Raw genomic sequence first — 25,916 nt, 5'->3', positions numbered from 1 at the left:
ATTATTAGTAATAATAATAATAATAATAATAATAATAGTCAAAATAACGAACACTTTTAGTTACACTTTTAATGTAATGATTTATCATCTTATATGCACTACTACTGTACCATACATATTATTATTATTATTATTATTATTATTATTATTAATCAGAAAAAGTCAATAAGTAAATATTTTATCATTTTTAATATAGAAAATGGTGCCTTGGTACCTATATTTATTTTTATAACTAATAATAATACTACTACAACTACTACCACTACTAATAATAGTCTAAATAAACTTATAAAAAATTTTAAATCTTTTAATGTGATAATTTTACAATTTTACATACACTACTACTGTTACTAATTACTATTAATAATCATAATTATAATACATAATCATAATGAGATATAACTGCTTAATAAGGTAATAAACAAACATTTTCAATACAGAAAAAAAAGAGTACCTTGGTTCATATTATTATTAGTAATAATAATATTCAAAAGAACTATAATATGATAATAATAATGATAACAGTTATGATTTATCAGCCCAATTTCATTAAACATAACCAACTGTCTTTTAAATAATCTGTTAGATCTCAAAATAAGTAGAAAACTAAAAGCACAAAGGTTTAAATTATAGCTTTAATTTAAAAGAAAATTAAAGATATACTGTCAAAATGACTGTAATAATAATTTACTATGGTTTTACAATTTAATTTTACTTCCCGCCTTTTCTGCTGGATATAGTAATATTCAGTATCAGCACTGTAAGAGCTTTTATTATGTGTGATAGTCTTATGTGTGGGTGTATGGCTTCTAACAAGTTGCACCAACAGTACATAATTTTTTACATAACACAGATTACCAACAGCCATGATCACTCATTTCATTTATTTAGACTTCAGTTCAGGCTTCTCAATGTTTGACAATCCTTAAGTCTAAGATAAGTCAAAGAGTCTTTCGTGAATACTTAACAATAGAAATTCATCAGAAAACCTGAACCGGGTCTCACAAATACCGGTAATTAACACATTATTCTGAACAACCTTAAAGGCACATCATTATAAAATAGTATTATGGCAAATACATAGAAAATCCCTTTACACATTTGTAATGTGTGGAGAACTCAACCTGTATAAAAAAGTGTTACAAGAACGTCTACAATTCAGCTTTTGTGAACAATAGAAAATCTGTTTCCCTTAAAAAAGTTTACAGTTTGTGAGTTGTTGGTTGGTGTGGTACAACCGAGAACACCACTACCGGCCAGTAAGCTACCACATCATGTGGGAGACTGGGGTTGGATTCCTGGTCAACTGCTTCCAGACGTTCTTCACATCTCCTACAGTTTCTGGGTTGGTCTCCTCCACACGTTCTTCACTGCTGTCCTCACATCTCCTACAGTTGCTGGGTTGGTCTCCTCCACACATTCTTCACTGCTGTCCTCACATCTCCTACAGTTTCTGGGTTGGTCTCCTCTACATCCTCCCTGCTGTATACACCCTTCCTATAGTGGCTGAGATGGTCTTCACTGCTTCCACATGTTCACCTCCAATAGTGGCTGAGATGGTCTTCTCCAAACATTCTTCAATGTTGTCCTCACATCTCCTACAGTTTTCCATCTCCACACGTTTCCACCAGCTCTCAATATGGGGTTTCAATCTGATGACTGCACTGCCACAGCACCACCTGAACGGTCTCACTCTTCAACCACTCCACTCCACTGCTGGATAAGCGGTGTGGCGTCCTGCCATCGCCTTGTCGGCAGGTCAAGTGACTTTATGTGGTTACAGACTGATAGATCCCTGCAAACCTGCCCTGAACAGCTACCAAACCTCTGACCATGGCAGTGTGCACCTGCATCTGAGTGGCTCTGTTTGACAGCCAGTACAGCACAACTTACTCACAGCTCCAACAAAAACAGTCCAGTAATTTATCAGGAATTTAGCTAGAAACCCCCCCCCTAACCTTCCCATATAATACACAATTACTCTCCCCATACCCTGCCATTATCTATAGCTGCTACAGGAACACACTCTGATACGGGGTCTCCATAACAGGGTGTAAAGTGTGTAAAATCATCCCTCTATGTACTTTGAGTCTGTGGTATGACTGTTCCTGATCGAGAACGGCGTCCATGCGAGAACCTGTAGAGCGGTCACACACATCGGCACGGTACAGACCAGGTAGAACATGGTGCCGTGAAGAGCCTGGAGTGCACTGGGTAAGTGAGAGAGAGAGAGAAAGAGAGAGAGGGGGATGTTATAACCATCTTATACCACTAGGGGCCGCCAGAGGCCACTACAGTAAGCCTAATACTATAATACAGAATTGGGTATTACATACTAATACAGTAGAACACACACACACACACACACACACACACACACACACACTGGGTATTAAAAACCTCTACTGTACAGGGAACAAGGTTTTCTCTGAGCATTTTGGAGCATTACTGTGAGGATTTGATTGCATTCAGCGACAAGAGCATTAGTGAGGTCAGGATGCTGGATGATCCAAAAAGTACTGGATGGAGCACCATCCATCATTCCAGAGGACACAGCTCCACTGCTCCACAGCTCAGTGCTTGGGCTATGCCAGGCCTTAGGCAGCATGGTGCCAATAGGTTTGTGTTTATCTGCTCCAGGGAGTCCTATTCTATTGGCAATACTTCTCTACAGGAACTAGACAAGCTGTGTGTTAGGAACAGGTGCAATGTAAAGTAGCAGTAGGTGTCCACAAACATTTGGACATATAGTGTAGTTGTCTTTTCTAAGGACTTTAGATAAACTGAATCCGGTGTGTTTAAGCAGAGGAATCAATAAACTGTGCTGGATATTACGCCCCCTGCAGGGCCAGATTTGAATACCCCAGCAATACAGTTTCAGACATTGCAAGTGATGTTATAACCTTCTTATAACACAAGAGGGGGCCACATGCCACGAAGTGCTCTTCTTAAAAACTGTCCCACAGATTCTGCACCTGACAAAAGGAAAAGGCAGCGCTTGCAGCTTTACCTCGGGTCTGTAACGTCTCCATCCTTTAACTTCTCATAGCCGTACTGATTCAGGATGGAGACCACCAGCATGGGCGCCAGAGACTGAGCGGGTTTGGTGAAAAGAGCGTTGGTCCCGAAAACCATTGAGGAGAGTGGAGAGCTGGGTTAGAGGAGAAACACAAGAGCTTTCAGATGGCTGTCAAATAGGGTGTCAGGACGACATCAGCAGGAACATCTGGATCAGATATCAGACGAAAGAAAAGACAGCGTGTTTTTTGTGGAGTAGTGGAGCGTCTGAGAAGTTGGAGCATGATGGGCTACTTTCAAATGCTTAGGAAAAGAGCTCTAACCACTACCACTATGGCCCGGGGTACGAGAGAGTCTGAGAGAGCGCAACTTGCTGGGCTCTCTCCCATCATCACACTTAAAAAGCCATGTGGGCCAGCACAGGTGTCTGTTAGCTGGGGTGTCAGGGCTGAGGACCCGTGGCTTTCCTCAGAGTGTGTCAGCTGTCCTTACCCTGCTAGTGTCTGGAGCATCGCTAGTGCTAGGAGGAGCTACAAAGGGGTGGGTTAACTGACAGCACCAAATTGGGAGAAAGGGGAAAAATTAGACCAATAAATAGTTATAAAAAGCTCATTTTAAAGCTCGGGAGCCTAATAACGGAAGAAATATCGGATATATTAATAATAATAATATATATAATATTGGATCGGAAGAAGATTTTGATGACGCTCAAACACCCCATTTGTTTCAAAGCTGACACCCCCAACATTATAGTGTGTGGTGTGACACCACACATACTGAAGGTCAGTGTTTGTGTTGTACCTGCGTTTGTACTTCTGCAAGTCCGAGTCAATGATGTCCGCCAGCGGAAGGCCAAAGAGACTGAAAGCAGCCTGGACCAAAACCCTGAAACAGATTCAAACCACAGCATATCAATTGGACTCAATACAAAACAAACAAACAAACAAAAAACGTAGCCTATGTTTTTAGATGTGCAATGTACAGTTTTCTCGATCTAGTGCTGTGTAGCGCCCCCTTGTGGCAGGTAATACAGCCTGTAGTTAATCAGGCAGTGAAATGTAAACACTTGCGTGCTGGATGCGTTTCCACATCCTCGTCCATTCCACCATGGTGTCAGGAGTTTAAAAAAAGTTTATTGAAATGTTAAAAGGTCAGAAAGAGAATACACGGAGTAAACAACGACGGTCTACACCCTCTCTTCTTGAGGAGGGGGCGGAGCAGGAGGAACGAGGGTGGGCTAACAAAACTACAGTTACTATAGCAAAACTCTACAGTCTAAAGCACTATACTTTAAACAATACCATACATACATATACTGTATATATATATACACATACACACATTATATATATATATATATATATATATATATATAGAGAGAGAGAGAGAGAGAGAGAGACAGACAGACAGACAGACAGGTACACCTACATGTTTGCCGTGATGAAGAGAGCCAGGCAGTAGTAGTGGCTCGGCCCCAACAGCAGCATTACTGCAGCAGCGCCGGCCTCCACGTAGAAGGTCATGAGGATCAGCCGGTAGTACCCAAACACGTGAAGCAGATTCTGGCTGCCCAACACCAGCAACTGGAGAAGACAGGACATGTAAGAACACACGCAAGAGCAAAACTTCACTCTTACAACCAATGCTAAAATTGCTAATAATGAATACTGGCTAGAAGAAGCCAGTTAGTGTGGTGGACATCACGTAGGCTTAAGTCCCTAGAAGTCTGTAATAGAGAAGTGCGGGTGTGAGGAACCAGTGAACTGCTCCTGAATTGTGGCTAATCTGGTCTCTCTCAATAGGTCACCCACATGCTGTAGGTGCTTCTATAGGTCTAGAACATACACTATATGGACAAAAGTATTGGGACACCTGCTCATTCATTGATTCATCTGAAATCAAAGGTTACTTAGAAATAGAGTATCCTGCTAACTGTCTCTGCTGTTAAAGGAAGCAGGCTTTTAGGGATTTTAGGGAACACTGCTGTGAGGATCTGATTGCATACAGCGACAAGAGCGAGGGTAAGATCAGGATGTTGGATGATAATCACCACCCAACTCATCCCTAAAGTATTGGATGGAGCACCACCATCCATCATTCCAGAGAACACAGTTCCTCCACTGCTCCACAGCTTAATGCTGGGGGGCTTTATACGCCTCTATAGCCCACGCCTGGCATTAGGCAGCATGGTGCCAACAGGATTGTGTGTATTTGCTCCAGAGAGACAGTCCTATTCTATTGGCAGTACCTTTCTACAGGGATTAGACAAGCTGCATGTGTGCGTGCATTTGCACGTCTGTGTCAGCAATGGGTGCGTCTTAAAGTAGCTGAATGCATTCGTCAGAAAGGGGTGTCCACAGACATTTGGACATGGTGTATTGCAGGGAGAGTACGTTCTTCTTTCCACAGATGCGATTTCAGGGTTACCTGAGGGCAGATAAATCCAGCTCCGTACATGATGCTCTTGGCCAGTGACGGAAGGACATCGGGGGGTATGAGATGTTCTGCAAAGATCATGGCGAAATTGTTGCAGAAAGCCAGCATGAAGACCTGGAAGAAGTTCATCACCACAAACAGCTGGAAGTCCCTGTTGGTGATGATCTGCCACGTCATGGTGGTCACCGAGGACAGCGAGAGGGCAGGCTGCTGGAGGTTCGGGTCCGAGCCCTTTTTATCGAAGCGGCTCTCGCTGTAGAGGCCGGTGTAGACCATGCAGACGCAGCCCAGCAGGGCCACCAGAACGCAGAAGCCCTGGAAGGAGGCGAAATCGTCCATGTTGCTGGAGACCAGGCCGCAGAAGAGCACGCTGGAGGAGCCTAGCAGAGACGCCACCTGGTTGTACTTGATCAGCCTCAGTCTGTTCTGGTGGTGCTCCGAGATCTCTGCAAACAGGGCGCACTGAGCCAGCAGCACGAAGGTCAGCATGCCGTCGAAGGCGCACAGCGTGACTACCAGGTGGACGCCGCTCAGCCAGTCCCCGGATTCGTAGGTCTTCCAGGGGAACCAGGCCAGCAGGAAGGCCAAGCTGTAGAACGGAGCGCCGTACAGGATGGACAGTCTCCGCAGAGAACAGCAGGACATGCTGGAGTTGTCCTGGAGATAACCAAACAGTGGGTCGTTCAGCGCATTCCAGATCATGTAGACCACCTGCGGACCACAACGGACGTTATGCAATGGTTCCTTCACAATAGAAAAGGTTCTACACCAATCTGAGGTTTCTGAAGAACCTTCACATCATGTAGACGTCTGTTGTCTCCGACTCTGGAGACACAATCGTATCTCCTGAAGGTCCTGGAGGAATTTCACTTCTAAGCTGGTCCTTGCTGGTCAAGGTGGTTGAAAAGCTGGTCATCCAGACCAAAACATGGTGCTAAGCACTCTGGTGGTTAAGCTGGTTAAACTGGTTGACCATTCATTGAGCTTAACGAATTAGCTGGTGTATCACCATGGCCAACCTGACAAGGCTGGTAGTACTGGTGGTGGTCATATCAGTGTGGTCAGGCTGATCATACTGGTAGGTATGACTGGTTGTACAAGTGAATTAGCAAGACCGGGCTGGTCATCATCGTCATCATCATCATCATCATCATCATCCTAGTAAACCAGGGTGGTCAGAGTGGTCATGCTCAATGACTAGCATGGGCATGATGGTCCACCCACACTAATCATCTAGTATGACCAGTCTGACAGTGCAGCTTCACCATGGCCTGGTCAGGTTGGTCCAAAAACACACCCCAGTGAACCAGTTTAACCAGCTTCACAACAAGGCTTTAAAAATGCTTGTATGACGTGTGTGTGATGCTGATGCATGCTGGGTATTGTAGTGTGAGAACACTGATGGATGATAACACCAAAAGGAAGGGTGAGTGAGGCTCTCCCTGCACATGTAGGTTACACCGTGTGCCGGACACCTCACCTGAGACTGGTGAAAGGCTGCCTCTGATATTCTGTACTTGTTCAGGAAGAGTTTCACGTAGTAGAAGCTGAAGATGCTGTTCATCATGCTGGACCCAAGAGTTGTCATGGAGTACGCAACAGCAGCTGGATGCGCTGAGAGTCTGAAGAGCTTCATGGTGCTGTCTGAATAAGCTCTACTAGGGAGCTTCTCGACTAAAACATCTGCTTTCAGAGGCCAGGTTCAGCTAAGCTGCAGCCTGAACCCTGATCAACTCGTTTCCTTGTGTACTGGAGGAGAAGGCGGATCTGCGACCCATGTGATCTACAAGCGCCCGGTTGGGGAAGTCTCAATCCGAACGTACGTGGAGGCTGCCTAACGAGTGCACACTTGCCCCCTAATAAACAATAAAGGCTAGCCGAAGCTAAACAGAGCTTTATATTGATAAAATATAGCTATATGGGCTACTTTGTAATTGTACTTGTATTTTACTGTGTAATTAGGTATTGTTTTTGGAACATTTGTGATTTTACTAAAGTACTATCAAAGGGCATGTTAGCCTAAGTCAAACCTGTTAGCTAGCTAGAGTTAGCCAGCTTGTTTTAGCCTGAGGTTAGCCTTTTTAGCCTGAATTTAACATGTTAGCTAGATTTAGCCTATTTTAGCCTGAGGTAAGCCTGATTTAGCCTGTTTTAATCTGAGGTAGCTAAGCCTTTTTAGCCGAAGTTAGCCTATTTTAGCCAGAGGTTAGCCTATTTTAGCCTGAGTTAGCCTGAATTAAACCTGTTAGCCTTTTTAGCCGAAGTTAGCCTATTTTAGCCAGAGGTTAGCCTATTTTAGCCTGAGTTAGCCTGAATTAAGCCTAACCGTTTTAGCCTGAGGTTAGCCTGTTTTAGCCTGAGGTTAGCCTGTTTTAGCCTGAGTTAGCCTGAATTAAACCTGTTAGCCTGTTTTAGCCAAAGATTAGCCTGTTTTAGCCTGAGTTAGCCTGAATTAAGCCTAACCGTTTTAGCCTGAGGTTAGCCTGTTTTAGCCTGAGGTTAGCCTATTTTAGCCAAAGATTAGCCTGTTTTAGCCTGAGATTAGCCTGTTTTAGCCTGAGTTAGCCTGTTTTAGCCTGAGATTAGCCTGTTTTAGCCTGAGATTAGCCTATTTTAGCCTGAGATTAGCCTGTTTTAGCCTGGGATTAGCCTATTTTAGCCTAAGTTAGCCTGTTTTAGCCTGTTTTAGCCTGAGATTAGCCTATTTTAGCCTGAGATTAGCCTGTTTTAGCCTGAGATTAGCCTGTTTTAGCCTAAGTTAGCCTGTTTTAGCCTGTTTTAGCCTGAGATTAGCCTATTTTAGCCTGTTTTAGCCTAAGTTAGCCTGTTTTAGCCTGAGGTTAGCCTATTTTAGCCTGAGATTAGCCTGTTTTAGCCTGAGTTAGTCTGTTTTAGCCTGAGATTAGCCTATTTTAGCCTGAGATTAGCCTGTTTTAGCCTGAGATTAGCCTGTTTTATCCTGAATTAAAGCTGTTGGCACTATAAAGCTACACTAGGAGAAGAGTGTGTTCGGCCACAGTTTCAGGGTCACTGAGCGACTCGGGAGGCCTGATTTCTGTAAGAAAGGTTTATTAAAGACATTTGATTTGGGATTGTTTCTTGTTTCTTTAAAGGCATCAAATGATTTATCATTTTTGTTCATATTTCTAAAACATTCAAAGCATTCGGGCTAAAAGGGCTCATTCTATGACGCATCTGCTTATTACTCTGAATATCTGACTCTACGGAGGCGCCTCAGCAGCCATCATAACCTTCCTGACTTCAGGGCTGTTTCACACACAGGCTGTCGACTGTGTGGTGTGATCTATGAGAATTGCCAGTTTGGTGATTGTCCTGCTCAAACACAGCTGGTTGAACTGAACTGTTAGCTGCCAGGTTAAGGAAAGTTACTAAACTATGCTGGATAGCAGCCCTCCAGGCCCGGGATTAAATACCCCTGGGTTGCAGTGTTTACGCAGCCTGTCTGAAATCAGATACTAGTGCAATGCAAGTCCACATCTAGTTATTTTTATTATGGATCTCAAAATAATGACATAGCATCTCAAAATAACAATATTACCTTAAATACCTCAAAATAATCACCTTAAAATAAATATAATACCCTAAAATAATGGCAAGGTAATTCAAAATAAAATCATAGTATCTCAAAATAATTATATATAACCACAACATCATGACTTATTAAGTGACGACAAACCATCTAAAAATGATGCAGCATCTTCAAATAATAAGACAGCATCATAAAATAATGAGATAGTATCTTAAAGTAATTAGCTAGCATCTCAAAATAATGGCATAGTACCTCAAGATAATCATGTTAATGTTAGCATCTTAAAATAATGACATAATGACATAGTATCTCAAAATTACGACATAATGACATAATATCTTAAAATAACGATATTACCTCAAACACCTCAAAATAACGACATAATGACATAATATGTCAAAAATAACGATATTACCTCAAACACCTCAAAATAACGGCATAATGACATAATATCTCAAAATAACGAAATTACCTCAAACACCTCGAAATAACGACATAATGACATAATATGTCAAAAATAACGATATTACCTCAAACACCTCAAAATAACGACATAATGACATAATATCTCAAAATAACGAAATTACCTCAAACACCTCAAAATAACGACATAATGACATAATATCTCAAAATAACGAAATTACCTCAAACACCTCAAAATAACGGCATAATGACATAATATCTCAAAATAACGAAATTACCTCAAACACCTCGAAATAACGACATAATGACATAATATGTCAAAAATAACGATATTACCTCAAACACCTCAAAATAACGACATAATGACATAATATCTCAAAATAACGAAATTACCTCAAACACCTCAAAATAACGACATAATGACATAATATCTCAAAATAACGAAATTACCTCAAACACCTCAAAATAACGACATAATGACATAATATCTCAAAATAACGAAATTACCTCAAACACCTCAAAATAACGACATAATGACATAATATCTCAAAATAACGATATTACCTCAAACGCCTCAAAATAACGACATAATGACATAATATCTCAAAATAACGATATTACCTCAAACACCTCAAAATAATGACATTGCATCTTAATAATAATCATCATCACCATAAAATTATGACTTAGTATTCTTCAAATAAAAAATAGCATCTCGACATAATCACACAGTATCTTGAAATGATTATTTATTATCTCAAAAGAACGAGTTAATATCTCGACATTATCACTTAGTATCTTGAAATACTGGAAAAATATATATTTTAAAAAATGATAGAAGTGTTTTGGGCTTCTATTGGCTCTGCTACTAATCCTTTTGCCCCACCCCCTCTCTCTCTCGTGATTGGCCAGTGTTGGTGTCAATCAAGCGGCCAGGCTCCTTGTTATCGTCCCCGGTGTCTCCCGCCCTGCTGCTGCTGCTGCCGCCGCTGCTGCTGTTAGTAGTGAATGCTGAGTTTGCCACGTTGCTGCTGATGCAGACACCGAGCAACGGCAGCAGCAGGAGGGAATGCAGCGTCCAGACAAAGGGAGCGGATGTATGAGGACCATACATTAGACTGACCCACCGGAACCGGGCTGAGCCCTCAAACCGAGCCAAAATGCTGACCGATATGATAGTGGAGGAGGGATTTGAGCACAATGACGAGGAGCTGTGGTACAGCAGGAAGGATCTGGAGCAGGGTGAGTGGATTTGGGGGGGTGGTGGTGATGCCAGTATCTTAATATATTGATTTTTAATGTGCTGAAATTGAGGTTTTGGAATTGTCCGTTCCACCTTAAATGGTGCAGCAGTTGCATTCTGGCGCCCCAGGCGCCAGAATGCAACTGCTGCACCATTTAAGGTGGAACGGACAATTCCAACAAGATGCCACTTTAAGTAAAACATCAAGGGTTTATTAAGATGTTAATGTGTTTTATATATCTACACACCATCATATCACTCCTCTACTCTATTACACATCCCAATAATACTGCTTTTCCCTAAAGCAACCACATTGTGTTGTCAGCTGAAGGTCACGCCCATAGAGGCCCTTTTAAAGCTTCATTGACTTCACTGCTGCATTGGCACTCCTGCTACACCCCTATAATAGAATAAGTACCCATGTGGGAAGAACCCTAAAGATGTCCACATACTATTTTTATGGGTTCATCACCCACACCCACACCCACGCCTCTCTAGCATCGCCCGAAAAACCCTTCGTAGGTTATTTAAGAGGTGGCCGGCTTGTTCTGGAGGTAGTCATTCGGGTCATACAGTTCTATAAGTGCAAAGAACTTGTTGCCACGTCCTTCAGATTGACCACATGAACTACTTACGTCTGATAACTAGCTCTTGGATAAGACTCCAGTGACTCATACCTCGACACTGTCCGGTCTCTGGGCTGACAGGATGTTCTAGCGTGCTGTGCTTAATGTTTACTGTCGTGTGTGTATGTGTGTGTGTGTGTGTGTGTGTGTGTGTGTATGTGTGTGTGTGTTTCCGAGGCAGATTTACATTTGGCCGCACAGCTGGGCAAGACACTGCTGGACCGGAACCATGAGCTTGAGCAGGGCCTTCAGCAGATGTACTCCACCAACCAGGAGCAGCTGCAGGAGATCGAGGTTACATTCCCCCTCTGGCTCTGTCCTGGAGTTTTTACACTGTTGCTTGGCAGGGATGGGAGGCCCATGTTCCCCCTAATATGGTTATAGTTCAGAGCTGAGAAAGGAGCCTTCTTTAAGACCTATGTTGAAGAAATTCTTTTAAGATTAATAATAATAATAATGCGACAAATAATAGGGTTATTTATTAGGTTTGGTCACACTTCTCAGATCTGAGGACGTTCTACATCGGTAAAAACACATACAGTTCCCAGCTCCCTAGACTGGGGGTAAGTCACGCTCAGCCCGAGAGGCCTCCGAGCCATTAAGTACATTCACTCCGATGGCTGGCCCTGGAAACATCGAAGTCGCGATGTAGAGTCACTCCGGCAGCGGACCTGGGAAACCTCTAAGCCACGACATAGAGCAACAGGTAGCTGAGGAAACATCTAAGTCACTGTGTAGAGTCCATCTGGTGGGGAGCCACGATGTGGAGTGACCCCAGCAGCTTAGGCTAACATCCACTCTGCAGGATAGAGTCGCGCCGGGAAACGTCCAAACTGTGGAAAACCCACAAGCTGCAGTAAGAGTAGAGTAACCATCCAAGACACGGTGTATAGTCACTCCAGCGTCAGTCTGAGGAACCATCCAAGGCACAGTGTGGAATATCTTGGGTGGCCGGCCAAGGAAGCCTCATGGTTGCGATGTAGGAACACTTCTCAGCAGCATTTGGATTGGGATTAGGACCAGAGTTAGAATTTTGATGAGGTTTTCGTTTGGGATTGAGATTTGGATGAAGACCACAGTTAGGGCTATGATGAGTTCCTGGTTTGGGTTACGATTAGGACCAACACAAGCGCTATGGTGAGGGATTAGTTTAGGCTGGTACTAGGACCAAAGTAAAGACCATGTTGAGATTGTAGTTTGGGTTATGATTAGGACCAACACTAGCGCTATGATGAGGTATTAGTTTGGGCTGGTACTAGGACCAAAGTAAAGACTATGTTGAGGTTTTGGCTTGAGATTGAGTTTTGAGTTAGGATTAGGACCCAAACTAGAGCTATGATGAGGTATTCGTTTGGGCTGGTACTAGGACCAAAGTAAGGATTATATTGAGCTTTTGGTTTGGGTTAGGATTAGGACCCAAACTAGAGCTATGATGAGGTATTCGTTTGGGCTGGTACTAGGACCAAAGTAAAGACTATGTTGAGGTTTTGGCTTAAGATTGAGTTTTGAGTTAGGATTAGGACCAAAACTAGAGCTATGATGAGGAATTCGTTTGGGCTGGTACTAGGACCAAAGTAAGGATTATATTGAGCTTTTGGTTTGGGTTAGGATTAGGACCAAAACTAGAGCTATGATGAGGTATTCGTTTGGGCTGGTACTAGGACCAAAGTAAAGACTATGGAGATTTTGGTTTGGGATTAAGGTTTGGGATGTGATTGGGTCTAAAGAAAGGGCTATGATGACATTTTGTTTTGGGATTGAGGGTTATTTTAGGATTAAGACCAAAGGTAGACCAGTTCTAAGGGTTTGGATTGAGGTTAAGGTTAAATATTGAGCTGATTGTTGGGTGAAGTTAAGGTTTCTCGTTTACACTTTGCTTACACAGGAACTCTCTTGTGTGGAAGGTGTTCATCGCAAAGTGTTTGAAGGGTTGTTGTTCATTTCAGGTGTGTAATAATCTGGATTTTGAGCTGAATTAAGAAGATGGCCTATTGGCTTAACTGTGTCTTGGCCTTGGAGTGAAAGTTCTACCAGAGTCGTCGTTGTATCCACCTAGACGTGGGACATTCTTCCTGCCTCCCTTCCTTGTGTTGGCTATATTTAACTGTACTGTTGTCTGCTGAGAAGGGAGTTAACACCAAAGGATTTCCTATACTCTCTCACTCACTCGCTCACTCTCGCTCGTACCTGCTCCCAGGCCATTGCATGAGCTGCCAGGGATTCTTACCGGAGATAAGACCTTAACAGTGCTTACAGAGTGAATGGAGCCTTCCCTGAGCTCTGATGTAACCTCTGCTCTTAAGTCCTGTACTATTTGTGACCTTCCCGTTCTGTCTATGAGGAAGCAGCGCTGGAAAAACACTGCTAATTGCTTTAAGGATGCAGAACTGTGGAGGTCTGAATGGCAGGAATCTGCATTCTTCTGCAGGTTCCTGTTGGGTTTACCTGTATGAAGATCCTGTATGTGGACGGCCTTTCTTGGCGAAATCCAGAGAGCTGCATGACTGGTTTAGTTTTGTTGCATCAGAAAGTTGCACTTCTGTTACCAGTGTTGTAATCTGATTATGTAGAAAGAATTAGGGCTAGATTGGTTTTGTCACGCAGGATGCAGCTGGGAAATACCCTGGTAATAGTGGACGTGAAGATAATGCTGTACATGTTCTTGGCTTGAATATACAGCTGTAGGAAAACATTGGCATCGAGCCTTTCAATTGTGTGCAGGTTCTTCAAACGTTAAAAACATTCACATTTCTCATTTACATAGAGTTTTTTAAAGAACCATCCTTAAAAAGGCTAATTTTGGGGAGTATTTTTAAGTGTTGGTTACTGAAATGCTCTTGGCTTGACTATACGGCTGGTGTAGAACATTTGCATTAGGTTCTTTACACTTTTCTTTACAACAATTTCCGTAGTTACTTTAATCCTCCATTGAAACGTTCACAAATGCTAATTTCTGGGTTAGTTTAGTTTTAAGAGGTTCAGAAATTGTTCTTGGCTTGACTGTACGGCTGTAGGAGAACCTTTTGTTGGTATAGAACCTGCACATTAGGTTCTTTAAATATTAAAAAGGTTCTTTACACTTTTAATTTTCATAGTTCTTTAAATAACCCTCAATTAAAACATTTAAAAATTCTTATTTCTGGGTTGATTTAGTTTTAAGAGGTTCAGGAAATGTTCTTGGCTTGAATGTAGGATTGTAGGAGAACCTTTACATTCAATGCTTTAAGGTTTAAAAGGGTTCTACACACTTATTTACGTCTTATTTACATAAAGTGCTTTAAAGAACCCTCCATTAAACCATTCAAAATGCTCATTTCTGGGTTGGGTTAGTTTTAAGAGGTTCAGGAATTGTTCTTGGACAACAAGGAGAACCTTTTATTGGTATAGAACCTGCACATTAGGTTGTTGTAAATATTTAAAAGGTTCCTCACACTTGCACTACTCATTTACATAGTTCTTCAAAGAACCCTCCCTTGAAATAAGGCTTGTTTCTAAGTTTGTTTCTATTGTTGGAGAGTTGGTTCCTGAAGTGTTCTTAAATTGACTGTACAGCTGTAGGAAAACCTTTCATTGGTATAGAACCTTGACATTAGGTTCTTTAAACATTTGAAATGGTTCTTTAGTGCAGGTTATTTATAGAACCATCCATTAAACATGGCTCATGTTTGGGTTGACTTATTGTTTAGAGTGAAAATGTTAAAATTGTTGTGAAAAATAGAAATTTCTTGTTTTAAGACGTTCAGGAAATGTTTTGTAGGAGAACCTTTAATTGTTATAGAACCTTTTACATTGGATTCTTTACAGTTAAAAGGGTTCTGCACACTTGTACTTCTCATGTACATAAAGTGCTTTAAACAACCCTCCATTGAAACATCCAGAAGGGCTCATTTTTGGGTTGACTGTTTAGAGTGATTTTCTGGAAGTTCTTGCCCTGCATGTACGACTGTAGGAACCCTTAATTGGCGTAGAACCTTTATAACCTTTACAAAAGGGTTCTTCACACTTCTCATTTACATAAAGTGTATTAAAGAACCCTCACTTTAAAATTATCATTTATTTTTCTTGCGGTGGTGACTTGGTGGCTCTGATGCCAACAGTCTGATTGGCATTGCTTGTGTGTGTATGTGTACCTTCTACAGTACCTTACCAAGCAAGTGGAGCTCCTCAGGCAGATGAATGACCAGCATGCCAAAGTGTACGAGCAGCTGGATATGGCAGCGCGAGAGCTGGAAAAGAGTAACCACAACCTGGTGCTGGACAACCGCACGGCCCAGGGAAAGATCCAAAGGTGGGTAGCCATGGACGAGATCAGAGTCTAAAGTCTAGCTGGACCCTTTGGAGGGGTTTTTGGAACCATGGAACCAATTTTTTTTTATTAAAGAACCCTGGAAGAACCTAGTTTTGTTTTAAGGGTGTGTTGACTTTGATGCCCCAGTTAGTCAGATAAATATCCAGCTGTTTATAAGCTCTGAAGTGTGTTGGATCCAGCTGTTTGAGAGATGTACCAAGTTTCATGTCCGACACTGTTTGTCCAAATGTTTGTGGACAGAGCTGCTGTGCATACACACACAACTTGTCTAGTCCCTGTAGAGGGGAAAAAAGTATTGCCAATAGAATAGGACTCTCTGGAGCAGGTAAGCATGAACCTATTGGCGCCATGCTGCCTAATGCCAGGCGTGGGCTAGCGGGGTATAAGCATTGAGCTGTGGAGCATTGGAAGAACTGTGTTCTCTGGAATTATGGATGGTGCTTCATCCAATACTTTTGGGATATTGAGTTGGGGAAGAAGTGGGGTGGTGGTCATCCAACATCCTGACCTCTTTTCCTGGACAGTAGAGGGTTTTTTTTATTTATATATATTTTTTTATTTATGTTTTGTTTTGTTTTCGGGGGGGCGGGGGGGTGGGAATGATATGTGAGCAGGTGTCCCAATACTTTTGTCCATATAGTGATCTTGAAGGTGTCAAGTTGAACAACTGCTTTGGGATGGAGACTTGAGGGAGCTCTGTTTTGAATTGAAGACAGATGGCTGCCATTATTTTTAAGACACCATATTCAGTGGCAGCTTGAGGCCATGATGGCTCTTAAAAGTGCATGTGTGCAACAGATCACCGATCAGGGTTGTGGTAGGAAAGACTGTAGCTTCAAATAAAACAAGCTTATTCCTGTTCCTGCTTGCCTTTTCAGCCTGACCGAGACCATCGACAGCCTCCAGACTCATATGGAGAGTCTGCAGAAGCAGGTGGATGAGCTGAAGACGGCGCAGTGCGAGCGGTCAAGAAAGGAACGTGGGGAAGCACGCCGAAGCCTGGCAGCCCAGAGCGTCTCCTGCCTCAAGGAGCTCTACGATCTGCACCAGGATATGTGAGTGTGCACGCTCTGCCAGGCGTATCCTCGCCACTCAAACCGTCAGCCAAGCTGTCGTGCTCCAGCATGCAGGGAAGGGTGCCGACGTGGCTGAATCTCAGCCAGATTTTTATCTGACCTAGTTTTTTCACAAGATATGTGCTAAGCAGAGACTGGAGGAAACCTCACAGAGCTGGTTGGTTGGAAAATGTACCGTTTCCATCGTACCTCAAAGCAGAGGCATGTATGGCGTCTGAAGTGCGTTTCTTTATATTTGTACTGGAGCTACGAGGCTCGTGTAGCGAGGCTAGTGTAACAAGCAATGGAAGCTTATCACGGTGTGGGGATTATGTATTTCCATTTTTGCAGTTTCTGACTTAAGGACTGACCTAACTCTAGCAGGAGGTACATGATGCTGACTATAGGGTATTTATTTATTTATTTATTTATTTATTTATTTATTATTATTACATCAATGGACCAATAGAAATGCTCAAAAAATCTGGAGAATTTTACATTGACTTCCATGGAAAGTGTTTACAGGGTTTACTCAACAACGTTCCTAATACAGTGGTACAGAAGGCCTGGGAGGTAGTGGAATTGACTGAGGTGCCATTCTCCCTATTACAGTGTACAATCAACATGATACATTTTGGAGCTGTAATTTTTGGTAAATTGCTACCTAATGTTACTTAATGCTTGGTTCACATTACATGATTTGTAAGTCGCAGACTTGGCTAATGATTTTTGAGGATCACCTACATTGATTGCCATGGGGAATTGCTGAATGACCTGGATAGGTTTAATATCTGGTCCCAGTTTCCCTTAATTGGTTTACCCATATATTTCCGGCTCAGCAGAATAAGAAAATTTGTATTCGTTTGTATAGGTGACTTTTATTTTGACATGGATATTGTCAACCCTCCTCCACTGGTAGCTTGCCTAAATTATTAAGTCGAGTCGTTCTTGCACTGTGGCATCAACAAGCATGGCTACAAGAAAAGTTCCTCAGTCTGCTTAGACCCAAGTTATGGAGGTTGAACTTTGGAAGGACCACCAGTGCCTTTCTGCTGTGTTTATTAATTTTCTCATCCATATTCTTTTATGTTTTGTCTGTTTTCTCAAAGAAAATCAACGCACAGTGATCGTTAGTCTTTTAGAGACTTCCCTTTTGGGTGGGGGAACATGTTGCGCATGGCATAGCGTCAGTCCTTGGGTGTGTGTTCATGACCAAGCTTGTTTTTGGAGAGCAGACCGAGTAGTTGAGGGTTCCTCCTGGTAAAAGATCGTGTAATTCGTGGCCCTGTATTTCTGATGTAGTGTGCAAACCACAACCACTTCCCCATGTGATTCTGACGACTCTGACAGTCATGTAGTGCGAACATGGCATTTAAGGTACAGTGTGTGTCATTCTAAGGGATAAAATGGTCCTGTTGAATTGATGAATATGTATAAAAGCTCACAGATGTGACCTTGAGGGAGAATGCAGTCAGTTGCAACCATAGAGAGCTCTCAGTTTTTAAAGGAAGCTTGATTCCTGTGCCACGAATGTAAACACACCAAGTCTTGGACCGGTGAGGGTGGGGTTTGCGGTAACAGGAACTGTTTCTATCCACACAGTCCAGTCTCTGTTATTACTGCCGCTCTCTGTTGGCCTTGGTGTTGTGCATTGTAACGAGAGAAGCCGTATTACGCAAAGGATATGCAAAAAGGGAAACAAGCCTGGAGGGGTTGAGGAGGGTGTAGGAGGAGTTCGGATTGTCTGAAGTTGTCGACGACCATTCAGCAGGGGTCCGGCTCTTGTCTGACCTCAGTGGCCCTCCCACTGACCTGTCCTGATGCATTAGTCATTGTCTGCTGACTGCGCATCTTAAGGTCATCCAAAAGCAGACACCATAATCTGCCCCGACTTCTCTCCCTGTAATCCACTAACCCATAATCTGATCTGCCCCTGCCTTTACAAGGACTAATAGCTAGCACGTAAACAAACCCACACCAGTATGTACTGCACCCTTCAAAAGAAAGGTGCAGCATAATAGGAGAACCTGTTACATCAAGCAACTGTTCATTAGGTCCCTAACAAGTTCTTCAAACACTCACTTCTCTACAAATATGGCTCTGTCTGGAACCAAAAGTGATTCTTCTACGGTATCACTCACTTTGGAGCATCTTTACTTTGCATAGTGTAACAGAACTGGTTCTTGAAGCTATGCCATAGAAGAACCACTTTGGCTTAAAGAACTATGCTTCTAATATGAAGAACCTATAGTGAAGGTTCTTTTGATGCTATCGCCCAAAGAACCCTTTGATGCACCTTAATCTTTTTTGTTTATGGTCCGTTTCCAACCACATTGCTGGTTCTTTGAGCATGGCCTTGGAAAAGAACCACCTTTGGTTCCATAAATAACCATGCATGGGTTTGAAGACCCTTTTAGAGGTCTAAGCAACCATCACTACTTGATGTAAAGGTTCTTTACATCTCTAAAGGATCTTCACACATGCATATCATATCTAGTACAACCACTAAATGACTAAAAGCACCGCTTTCTTCTTCTTCTTCTTCTTCTTCTTCTTCTTCTTCTATGGCATCACTTGAAGAACCATTTGAAGCATCTATAGTAGTGGATAAAACAGTCAAGTGGTCAGTTTCTGGCCAGAGAGCAGGTTCTTGAGGGATGCCATGCAGTAGAAGCTAATATGGAAAAGCATCCCACAATAATCTAGTCTGGAGTGCCTCTCTTTTAGGAGGATTTCCATTGATACCCCCATTGGGATTGGGGGAATATCTGGGGAATATCTGTGTGGATGCCATAACCCCTCTTGGCTTAGTGCTCAAGGTCCTTTTCTTGCTTTCCAGGCGCTTGAGCTCCGAGAGCCTGAGCTCAGAGCGTTCGTGGCAGGGTCTGGAGACCAGGCAGCTGGTGGAAGAAGAGAAGGAGTCCCTCCAGAGTGCTCTGCAGACCCTGCAGGCTCAGCTGGTGACTGAGCGCGAGCGGCGGGAGGCGGCAGAGCGAGTGGCCGAGCTCACGGAGCGAGAAAACGGGGTGCTGGAGGAACGGGCTGTTCTTCTGGAGGGGGCGCGGCGGCGGCAGGCTGAACTGGAGGCTGAGGTGGAGGAGCTGCGGCAGCTGTGGCGCTCCGAGGCCCCCAGCACCAGGCCCCCGGATGCCTTGCTGCCAGACAGCGTCTTCTTCGCTTCAGAGGAGAAGGTGGGGCAGGGGGAGGAGGAGAAGGAGGAAGAGGAGGCGCTGGTCCAGGAGAGACGGCGGTGCAGCAGCGAAAGCCACATCCGAGGCACGTGGGCTGAGGAGTTGCGGCGGGGGCACGAGCGGACGTGTGTGCGCCGCACTGAGGTAGAGTTGTGGCTAATGATGATTTCATTGAATAATTTATATGATTTAATAAAGACGTCTTATGGGCTGAGGTGCTGTTAGGAGCTAAAGGCCAGGTTGCTCACCACTCCAGGTGTGTGTTCTCGCTGCCCTAGTCATTGTTTGACTGACTGGGTTAAATGTGAGTAAGAATTTGGCGGCAACAGCAGGAATCCATGGACCCAAACTGCCTTGTATTAACAGTCCAGGCTGGTGGAGGTGGTGTAATGCCGTGGGGAATGTTTTCTTGGCCCTTTTTGAGCCTGTTAATACCGATCAGTCATTGCCTGAATGCCACGGCCTATTTGAGTATTATCGCTGACCATGTGGTATTTGGAACATGGGGGCCCCACTGTGTTTGGCGAAAAACCTAACACTGCTTTTCAAAGAGAGCCTCTGTGAAGCTGTGAAGCATGGTGGTGGTACTGTGATGCTTTTGGAGTGCTTTGCTGCATCGGGACCAGGACCTGGACCTCCCCTTGCTGCCATTGAGGGTACTATGAATTCCCTCTGTATCAAAGAATCTTCAAGAGAATGTCGGGTCATCTTACCTTGAGCTAAAGCTGAAGTGCAGTTGGGTCATGCAACAAGACAATGACCCAAAGCACTCAAGCAAGTCTGCCTCCCAATGGTCACAAAATGAGAGATTTTAAACTTGCAGAAGTGAATTTTTAGGAAATATGTGGGATTCAGGTGCTTTGTTTTGAGTAAGTGATGCATCGATATCTACTACATTCACTACAGGGTCACTCGCAGGCTGTGAGGCAGCGTGGGATCTCTCTGCTCAACGAGGTGGATGCTCAGTACAGTGCCCTGCAGGTCAAGTACGAGGAGCTGTTGCGCCGTTGTCAGCGTGGAGCCGACGGCCTCAGCCACAAGGCCGTCCAGACCCCTGCCTCGCGCCGGTCCAGCTCTGTAGCAACCGCGTCCACGACTGTGGAATTTGGTCGCCCCGCAGATGACCCGCACCAGCCGGAGTACAAGGCCCTCTTTAAGGAGATCTTCACCTGTATCCAGAAAACCAAAGCAGACCTCAGTGAGAACCGGGCCCGACCGAGCCTGGAGCAGTAGTGGACGGCCTCCGCTACCGTTGATGTTGTAGATAGCCGTATAGCAGTATTCTTCCCACGCCCCACCTCGCTTTGTGTAAAGTAGGTGTTGGTAGGTGAAGCTGGAGAACGCTGGTCTTTCGAGACGTCCTGAGGTGCTGCGGTGGTTGTTGCTGTTTGCACTATAACACCTGTGCCTGGATACCTCATACAGTGACCATAATACACACCGTCCAAGCTCAGAACTGGGCACCTTAGAATTACAACCAACAGTGCAGGGTGGTCAGATCTGGTCATGTGGCCAGTCTTTTCTACACAAGCCTTTTCTGACTATGTCCAGTCCCATATTTCTACCCATATGGGCCTCTCTGAGATTAGCCATGCATGAGAGCGACACCTGATTGTAGCCCTGCTTTAATCTGCTGCTCTTTTTTTTTTTTTTTTTTTTTTTTTTTTGCTGCTTGTTTGTAGCCGGGCGGGAAGCTACCGGTTTCCTCTTACCGCTCAGTTTTTGGACCAGGGTAGTCTTGAACATTGTGATGTTGTGATAGGCCTACTCGGAATTAGCAACTAACACGGTTCTCAAGGTTCTTACATTAGCGCTGTAGATTGTATATGCAAGATGAAGGCCTGAAATTAGACGTTTAGTGTTCCTTATAGCCAAATATTGAACCAGCGTTCAGGGATCAAACTAGCTTTGGAGATCTTTGGTGACCAAAGCCCTTTTCAACCAAGATTCGCGAGACGCTAGATTGCTTGTGTTGTAAACTGTAGGACTTTAGGCTCACCTCAGCAGTGCTAATAGGATAGCCGGCCTGAGCTAGGGTCAGTGCTTGGGAGGCTTACGTGGCTTAAATAGTGTATAATAGTTAGTTTGGAGTGAGATGTAGCTCACAGTGAGGAGTGTGTGAGCCTGCACTGTGATGCTTCACCACTCTGCACTTTATGCAGATTTTATGGTCAGTTCTATCAGTTTTGTTCTTTGTATTTATCTTGTTTTTTTTCGTGTGTTTTTCCTCCTCGGTGTAGATAAAGAGATTTATTTATTTTCTTATTTTTGCATTTGTTCACTCATTCAATGTATTTATGTTCCTTTTTTTTCTTTGCATGTAGCAAAACTGCACGACTGCTGCGTTACGGAGTCTGAAACAACACTGAAATGTAATCCATTGCGATAGACAGATCTATAAAGAGAGATTCATTAGAATGTGCATTAATTTATTAATATTAGTTTATTCTGGCTGGCGTGACCGATCATGCTTTGTAAGTATAGGAAGACTAACGGCTAATCGCTAATTATCTTGTTGCTAATTGTTTTACTTAAAGCCCAGGCTTAATCTCCCGGCCTTTAACAGGCTGGTGTGGGTGCTGCTGCAGTTTGGCGTTGTAGGGTTTGGGCCTTTTGTACACAAAATCAGATGTTGGTGAAATCAGATACTGGCGGTTGCCAGTGATTAGAGGGTTGGTTGGATAAATGTGAAAACAGGATCCAATTAGAGAGCAAAGGAAAAAAGGATGTTGAAAGACTGGAAAGAAAAGGGGGGAGGGGAAAGATCTGACGGGTTAGACAAGGTTAGGTTAGACAAACTTTCCGGCATTTTGGAGGAGAAACCTATTCAACCTAATGAGAAACTTGTGTGATCTTTGTCCAGAGTTGCTTAAAAATGTTGACTGCTTTTGCACAGATTGGAAAAAAACTAGACTGGGTAGAAAAACTGACTGTGTAATCAGTCTTATATTTTTTTTAATTAATTACAACGTATGTCTGATCATTTAGGCATTCTAATGAAGTAGCGAGCTGCAATTTCTCATTATGTGGAATAGAATTGTGGAACTTGTGGAAGGTCCTGTTACTGGCAGCAGCATGGAGGGGGGGGGCATTTAAAAAAAAAAAAATAAATAATTGAAAGTTTAAAATTTCATAATAAAAATCTAACAAAATACTAAATTTAAAAGAAAAAAAATTACATCTTTAACACCATTTTTATAACTTGACATAAGGACTGATGTATTCTATTTTGACTTAAAAAATAATGAGATATTCTGGAAAGCTTGCTCAGACTATTTATTTAGTCAATTTAGACCTGGTTTTGTCCAAAAACCTTGCTTGTTCTCCCCAAATTCTCCATTTCACTAAATTTATTAACTCATTAAGTGACGTTTTTAACTTTTTGACATAATGTGAATCTGAAAGTTGTTCTTTATATTGTGTCAAAAGTTCAGAATAAAAGAACCATTAGAAACGCTCCAAAATGACTAAAATCTTCCCATGAAAGTTAGGAAGAGTTTGTTTTTTGTTGTTTTTTTACTTCTGTAAAGTTGCTGTTTTGGAGATACAAGGTTTTTGGAGTGACCATGTGATATTCAGCTAGTCTTTCTGTGAGTTTAAACATAATGTAAACCAATTTACTAAATGCAAAGCTGAAGAAATGTCATTATTATGAAATTTGAGGTTTAAAAAGAAGCAAAACTTCTAGCTTGATGTTGACGAACTGCTGCCAGAAACAAACCGATGTTAATTGCAGTGGTGTTTGGCTAATTTGGGCAAATTCTTCTTAGTGACCCCCCCCCTACGTCCACCTAACGTCCACCTAACGTCCACTGTAAAGCTGATCTGACCTTGCCACAGTTTGTGGGAAAGGCTGTGTTAGTTGGCGGAGCACGGACAGGTCAGTCCCTCACTGTTGTCCCTGTTGTTCAGCCGTTGAACACGCAGTGAGTAAAACTGTGGATTGTCCGAGGAGAAGAGGGGGAGGGACAAAAAAGGGTGGCTTGAAAGTGTGGATGGGTTGAGTTCCACCCGAGACGCACCGTGGGTGTCCTGCATTCCTTGTGTCAATGCATCTTTTTATACTTGCCGAGTTTCTGTTTCCGAGTTGTAGGCTTTAGGCTGTGGAGCGGTGAAGCGATCTGTTTATTTTAAAGGACTGAGATGTTATTTATTCTGGACAGACATACCTCCGAGTCCTCCTTCTCAGCCACGTCCAACATTCCTGAGAATCCTTCAGGCCTAACGTCCCGTGGCGTGACTGGAACGTCACACGGGAGGACATTACACAAGCTGTTTGGCTTCAAGATAAAGGCAATAAGATTTTTTTTAAATTAAAAAGGGTTTAGGAGATTTGAATTGAAAAAAAATATATATATATATATGTAAAAATTGTTACATGGTTTGCCTGTAAACAAACACACACACACACACACACACACACACACACATTCCAGCCAGACTTCAACTTTTTCCAGTCCGTCCCTGGTCACACTCGTCCATTCATTTATGACCATAAGTCTTGAAAGACTGTAAAAATGATTGTTTTGGACACTTTTATTAATGTTATTTAAGACGGTTATTACCTCTAACTGCATAAACTGTTTAATGGTGCTGATTTCCATAGACTTTGTAGTTCAATGCCATAGAAATGCCTTTTTTAAAGATCTACAGCATGTGTGAACTAGCCTATTAACTGCAACGGCATGAGCGAAGACTAACAGCTGCTTTAGGGATGAAAATGGCCAATAATAATAATAATAATAATAAAAAAAAAAGATTTGCAACAATCAACAAGTCTGCTGCGTCTTCATGTACATCTGGGGTCTCCTTTACAGCTTTAGATAGGGATTGGGGGGGTGGGGAGGCTCCAAAACTAGAGAGAGAGAGAGAGAGATGGATATGGATATATTATGTATGTATGTATGTATGTATGTATATCTCATTTTATATTTTTATATATATATATATATATATATATATATATATATATATATATATATAGATAGAGAGGGAGATATACATATATATGTGTGTGTGTGTATATATATATATATATATATATATATATATATATATATATATATATATATATATATATATATATATATAATTAAATTATTTTATTAAAGAAAATATTAATAAAGTATTATTTTATGACTTAAAATACTATTAAATATTTCCTAATACATAGTTTTGACTCGTGCTGTCAAAAAAATAAGCTGTTATGTTATATAAGTGAATATACTGTACACCTCTAATAGTGACCCTAAAGACACCCTGCATTAAAAATATAGGCTCTAAATATTAATACAGTACTGTACAGAGGTTTAAACCCATGTCTCTCAGCAGTGAGAGAGTTTTTACAGTAGGCATCATTAAGCCCTGATTTACCAACCAGGTGTTGATCTGATGAGAACTCTAAATAATACTATGAGGAGAACTTTGGTGACGCCCCCTTGTGTTGCATGTATTAATGGTCAGAGCAAAAAACAGGTTTAGTGTTTACAAATTATTCAAGAACAAAAATTACAATCACTTTTATTAACTTTACAGCGGTTTACATTTACAGAAGGTAATGATATACAGCAGTCAGGGATGCATATTAGATGTGGTTTTAATTCTAGCCCATTCACAATAAATGTATCCTTAATAAATTATACGATTATACTATTTATGGTTAGGGATAAGTGTTGGAAGTGTAAATCACTGAAAGCTCAGATTGGTTCACTACAGGAAGACAGAATCCTTACAATAATAAAAAACACCCTTTTTTTTTTACCCATTTTACTCATTTTCTCCCCAATTTGGATTGGGTCAATTACCCAGCCCATACACATTCTCCCTCTATCACATGCAATGCTCCTAAGACCAGTAAGGGTGAAGACCAACACACGCCAGCAGACGCCAGCATGGAGTGATGTGGGGAGAAAGCGCCATCTACGCTTCCTAGAGAGAGCAAGGCCAATTGTGATCTCTCTGTGCTCCGGCTGCTGATGGCTAGCAGCATGTCTGATATTCAAACCGGCGATCCACTGGTCATAGTGACTATTGCGCCGGACCACTCGGGGCCCTAGAATCCACAC

At 42.5% G+C, this 25,916-nt stretch overlaps 2 protein-coding genes across 2 annotated transcripts; one reads left to right on the top strand and one right to left on the bottom strand.

Moving 5' to 3' along the window:
- Positions 1–754: 754 nt before the first annotated feature.
- On the bottom strand, positions 755–7,192 carry mfsd13al (major facilitator superfamily domain containing 13a-like). The gene is made up of 6 exons (XM_072674558.1): positions 6,935–7,192; positions 5,446–6,165; positions 4,447–4,601; positions 3,820–3,903; positions 3,011–3,151; positions 755–2,210 (listed from the first exon to the last, which is right to left on the bottom strand). Exons 1-6 carry the CDS (start codon positions 7,088–7,090, stop codon positions 2,069–2,071), a joined length of 1,398 nt encoding a protein of 465 aa, XP_072530659.1. The 5' UTR covers positions 7,091–7,192; the 3' UTR covers positions 755–2,068.
- Positions 7,193–10,403: 3,211 nt separating this feature from the next.
- On the top strand, positions 10,404–24,611 carry cdr2a (cerebellar degeneration-related protein 2a). The gene is made up of 6 exons (XM_072675198.1): positions 10,404–10,669; positions 11,478–11,590; positions 15,436–15,584; positions 16,484–16,660; positions 19,500–19,995; positions 20,758–24,611. The coding sequence occupies exons 1-6, from the start codon at positions 10,588–10,590 to the stop codon at positions 21,082–21,084; spliced, it is 1,344 nt and encodes a 447-aa protein (XP_072531299.1). The 5' UTR covers positions 10,404–10,587; the 3' UTR covers positions 21,085–24,611.
- The last annotated feature ends 1,305 nt before the right edge of the window (positions 24,612–25,916 follow it).

This window comes from Salminus brasiliensis, chromosome 3 (genome assembly GCF_030463535.1).
Source record: "Salminus brasiliensis chromosome 3, fSalBra1.hap2, whole genome shotgun sequence".
NCBI classification, from domain to species: Eukaryota; Metazoa; Chordata; class Actinopteri; order Characiformes; family Bryconidae; genus Salminus; species Salminus brasiliensis.
Note: the sequence above shows the minus strand (reverse complement) of the source record. Positions and strands in the feature narration are given on the sequence as shown.

What these genes read in the sequence shown, in the direction of transcription:
- cdr2a (XM_072675198.1), top strand. Translation starts at nt 10,588, where the DNA reads ATGCTGACCGATATGATAGTGGAGGAGGGATTTGAGCACAATGACGAG. An exon ending in AGCAGCTGCAGGAGATCGAG is followed by an intron (nt 11,591 to 15,435) that starts GTTACATTCCCC and finishes TACCTTCTACAG; the next exon opens with TACCTTACCAAGCAAGTGGA. An exon ending in CGTGTGTGCGCCGCACTGAG is followed by an intron (nt 19,996 to 20,757) that starts GTAGAGTTGTGG and finishes CATTCACTACAG; the next exon opens with GGTCACTCGCAGGCTGTGAG.
- mfsd13al (XM_072674558.1), bottom strand. Translation starts at nt 7,090, where the DNA reads ATGAAGCTCTTCAGACTCTCAGCGCATCCAGCTGCTGTTGCGTACTCC. An exon ending in TTGCAGAAGTACAAACGCAG is followed by an intron (nt 3,152 to 3,819) that starts GTACAACACAAA and finishes CCTCTAACCCAG; the next exon opens with CTCTCCACTCTCCTCAATGG. An exon ending in GGAGACGTTACAGACCCGAG is followed by an intron (nt 2,211 to 3,010) that starts GTAAAGCTGCAA and finishes TCACTTACCCAG; the next exon opens with TGCACTCCAGGCTCTTCACG.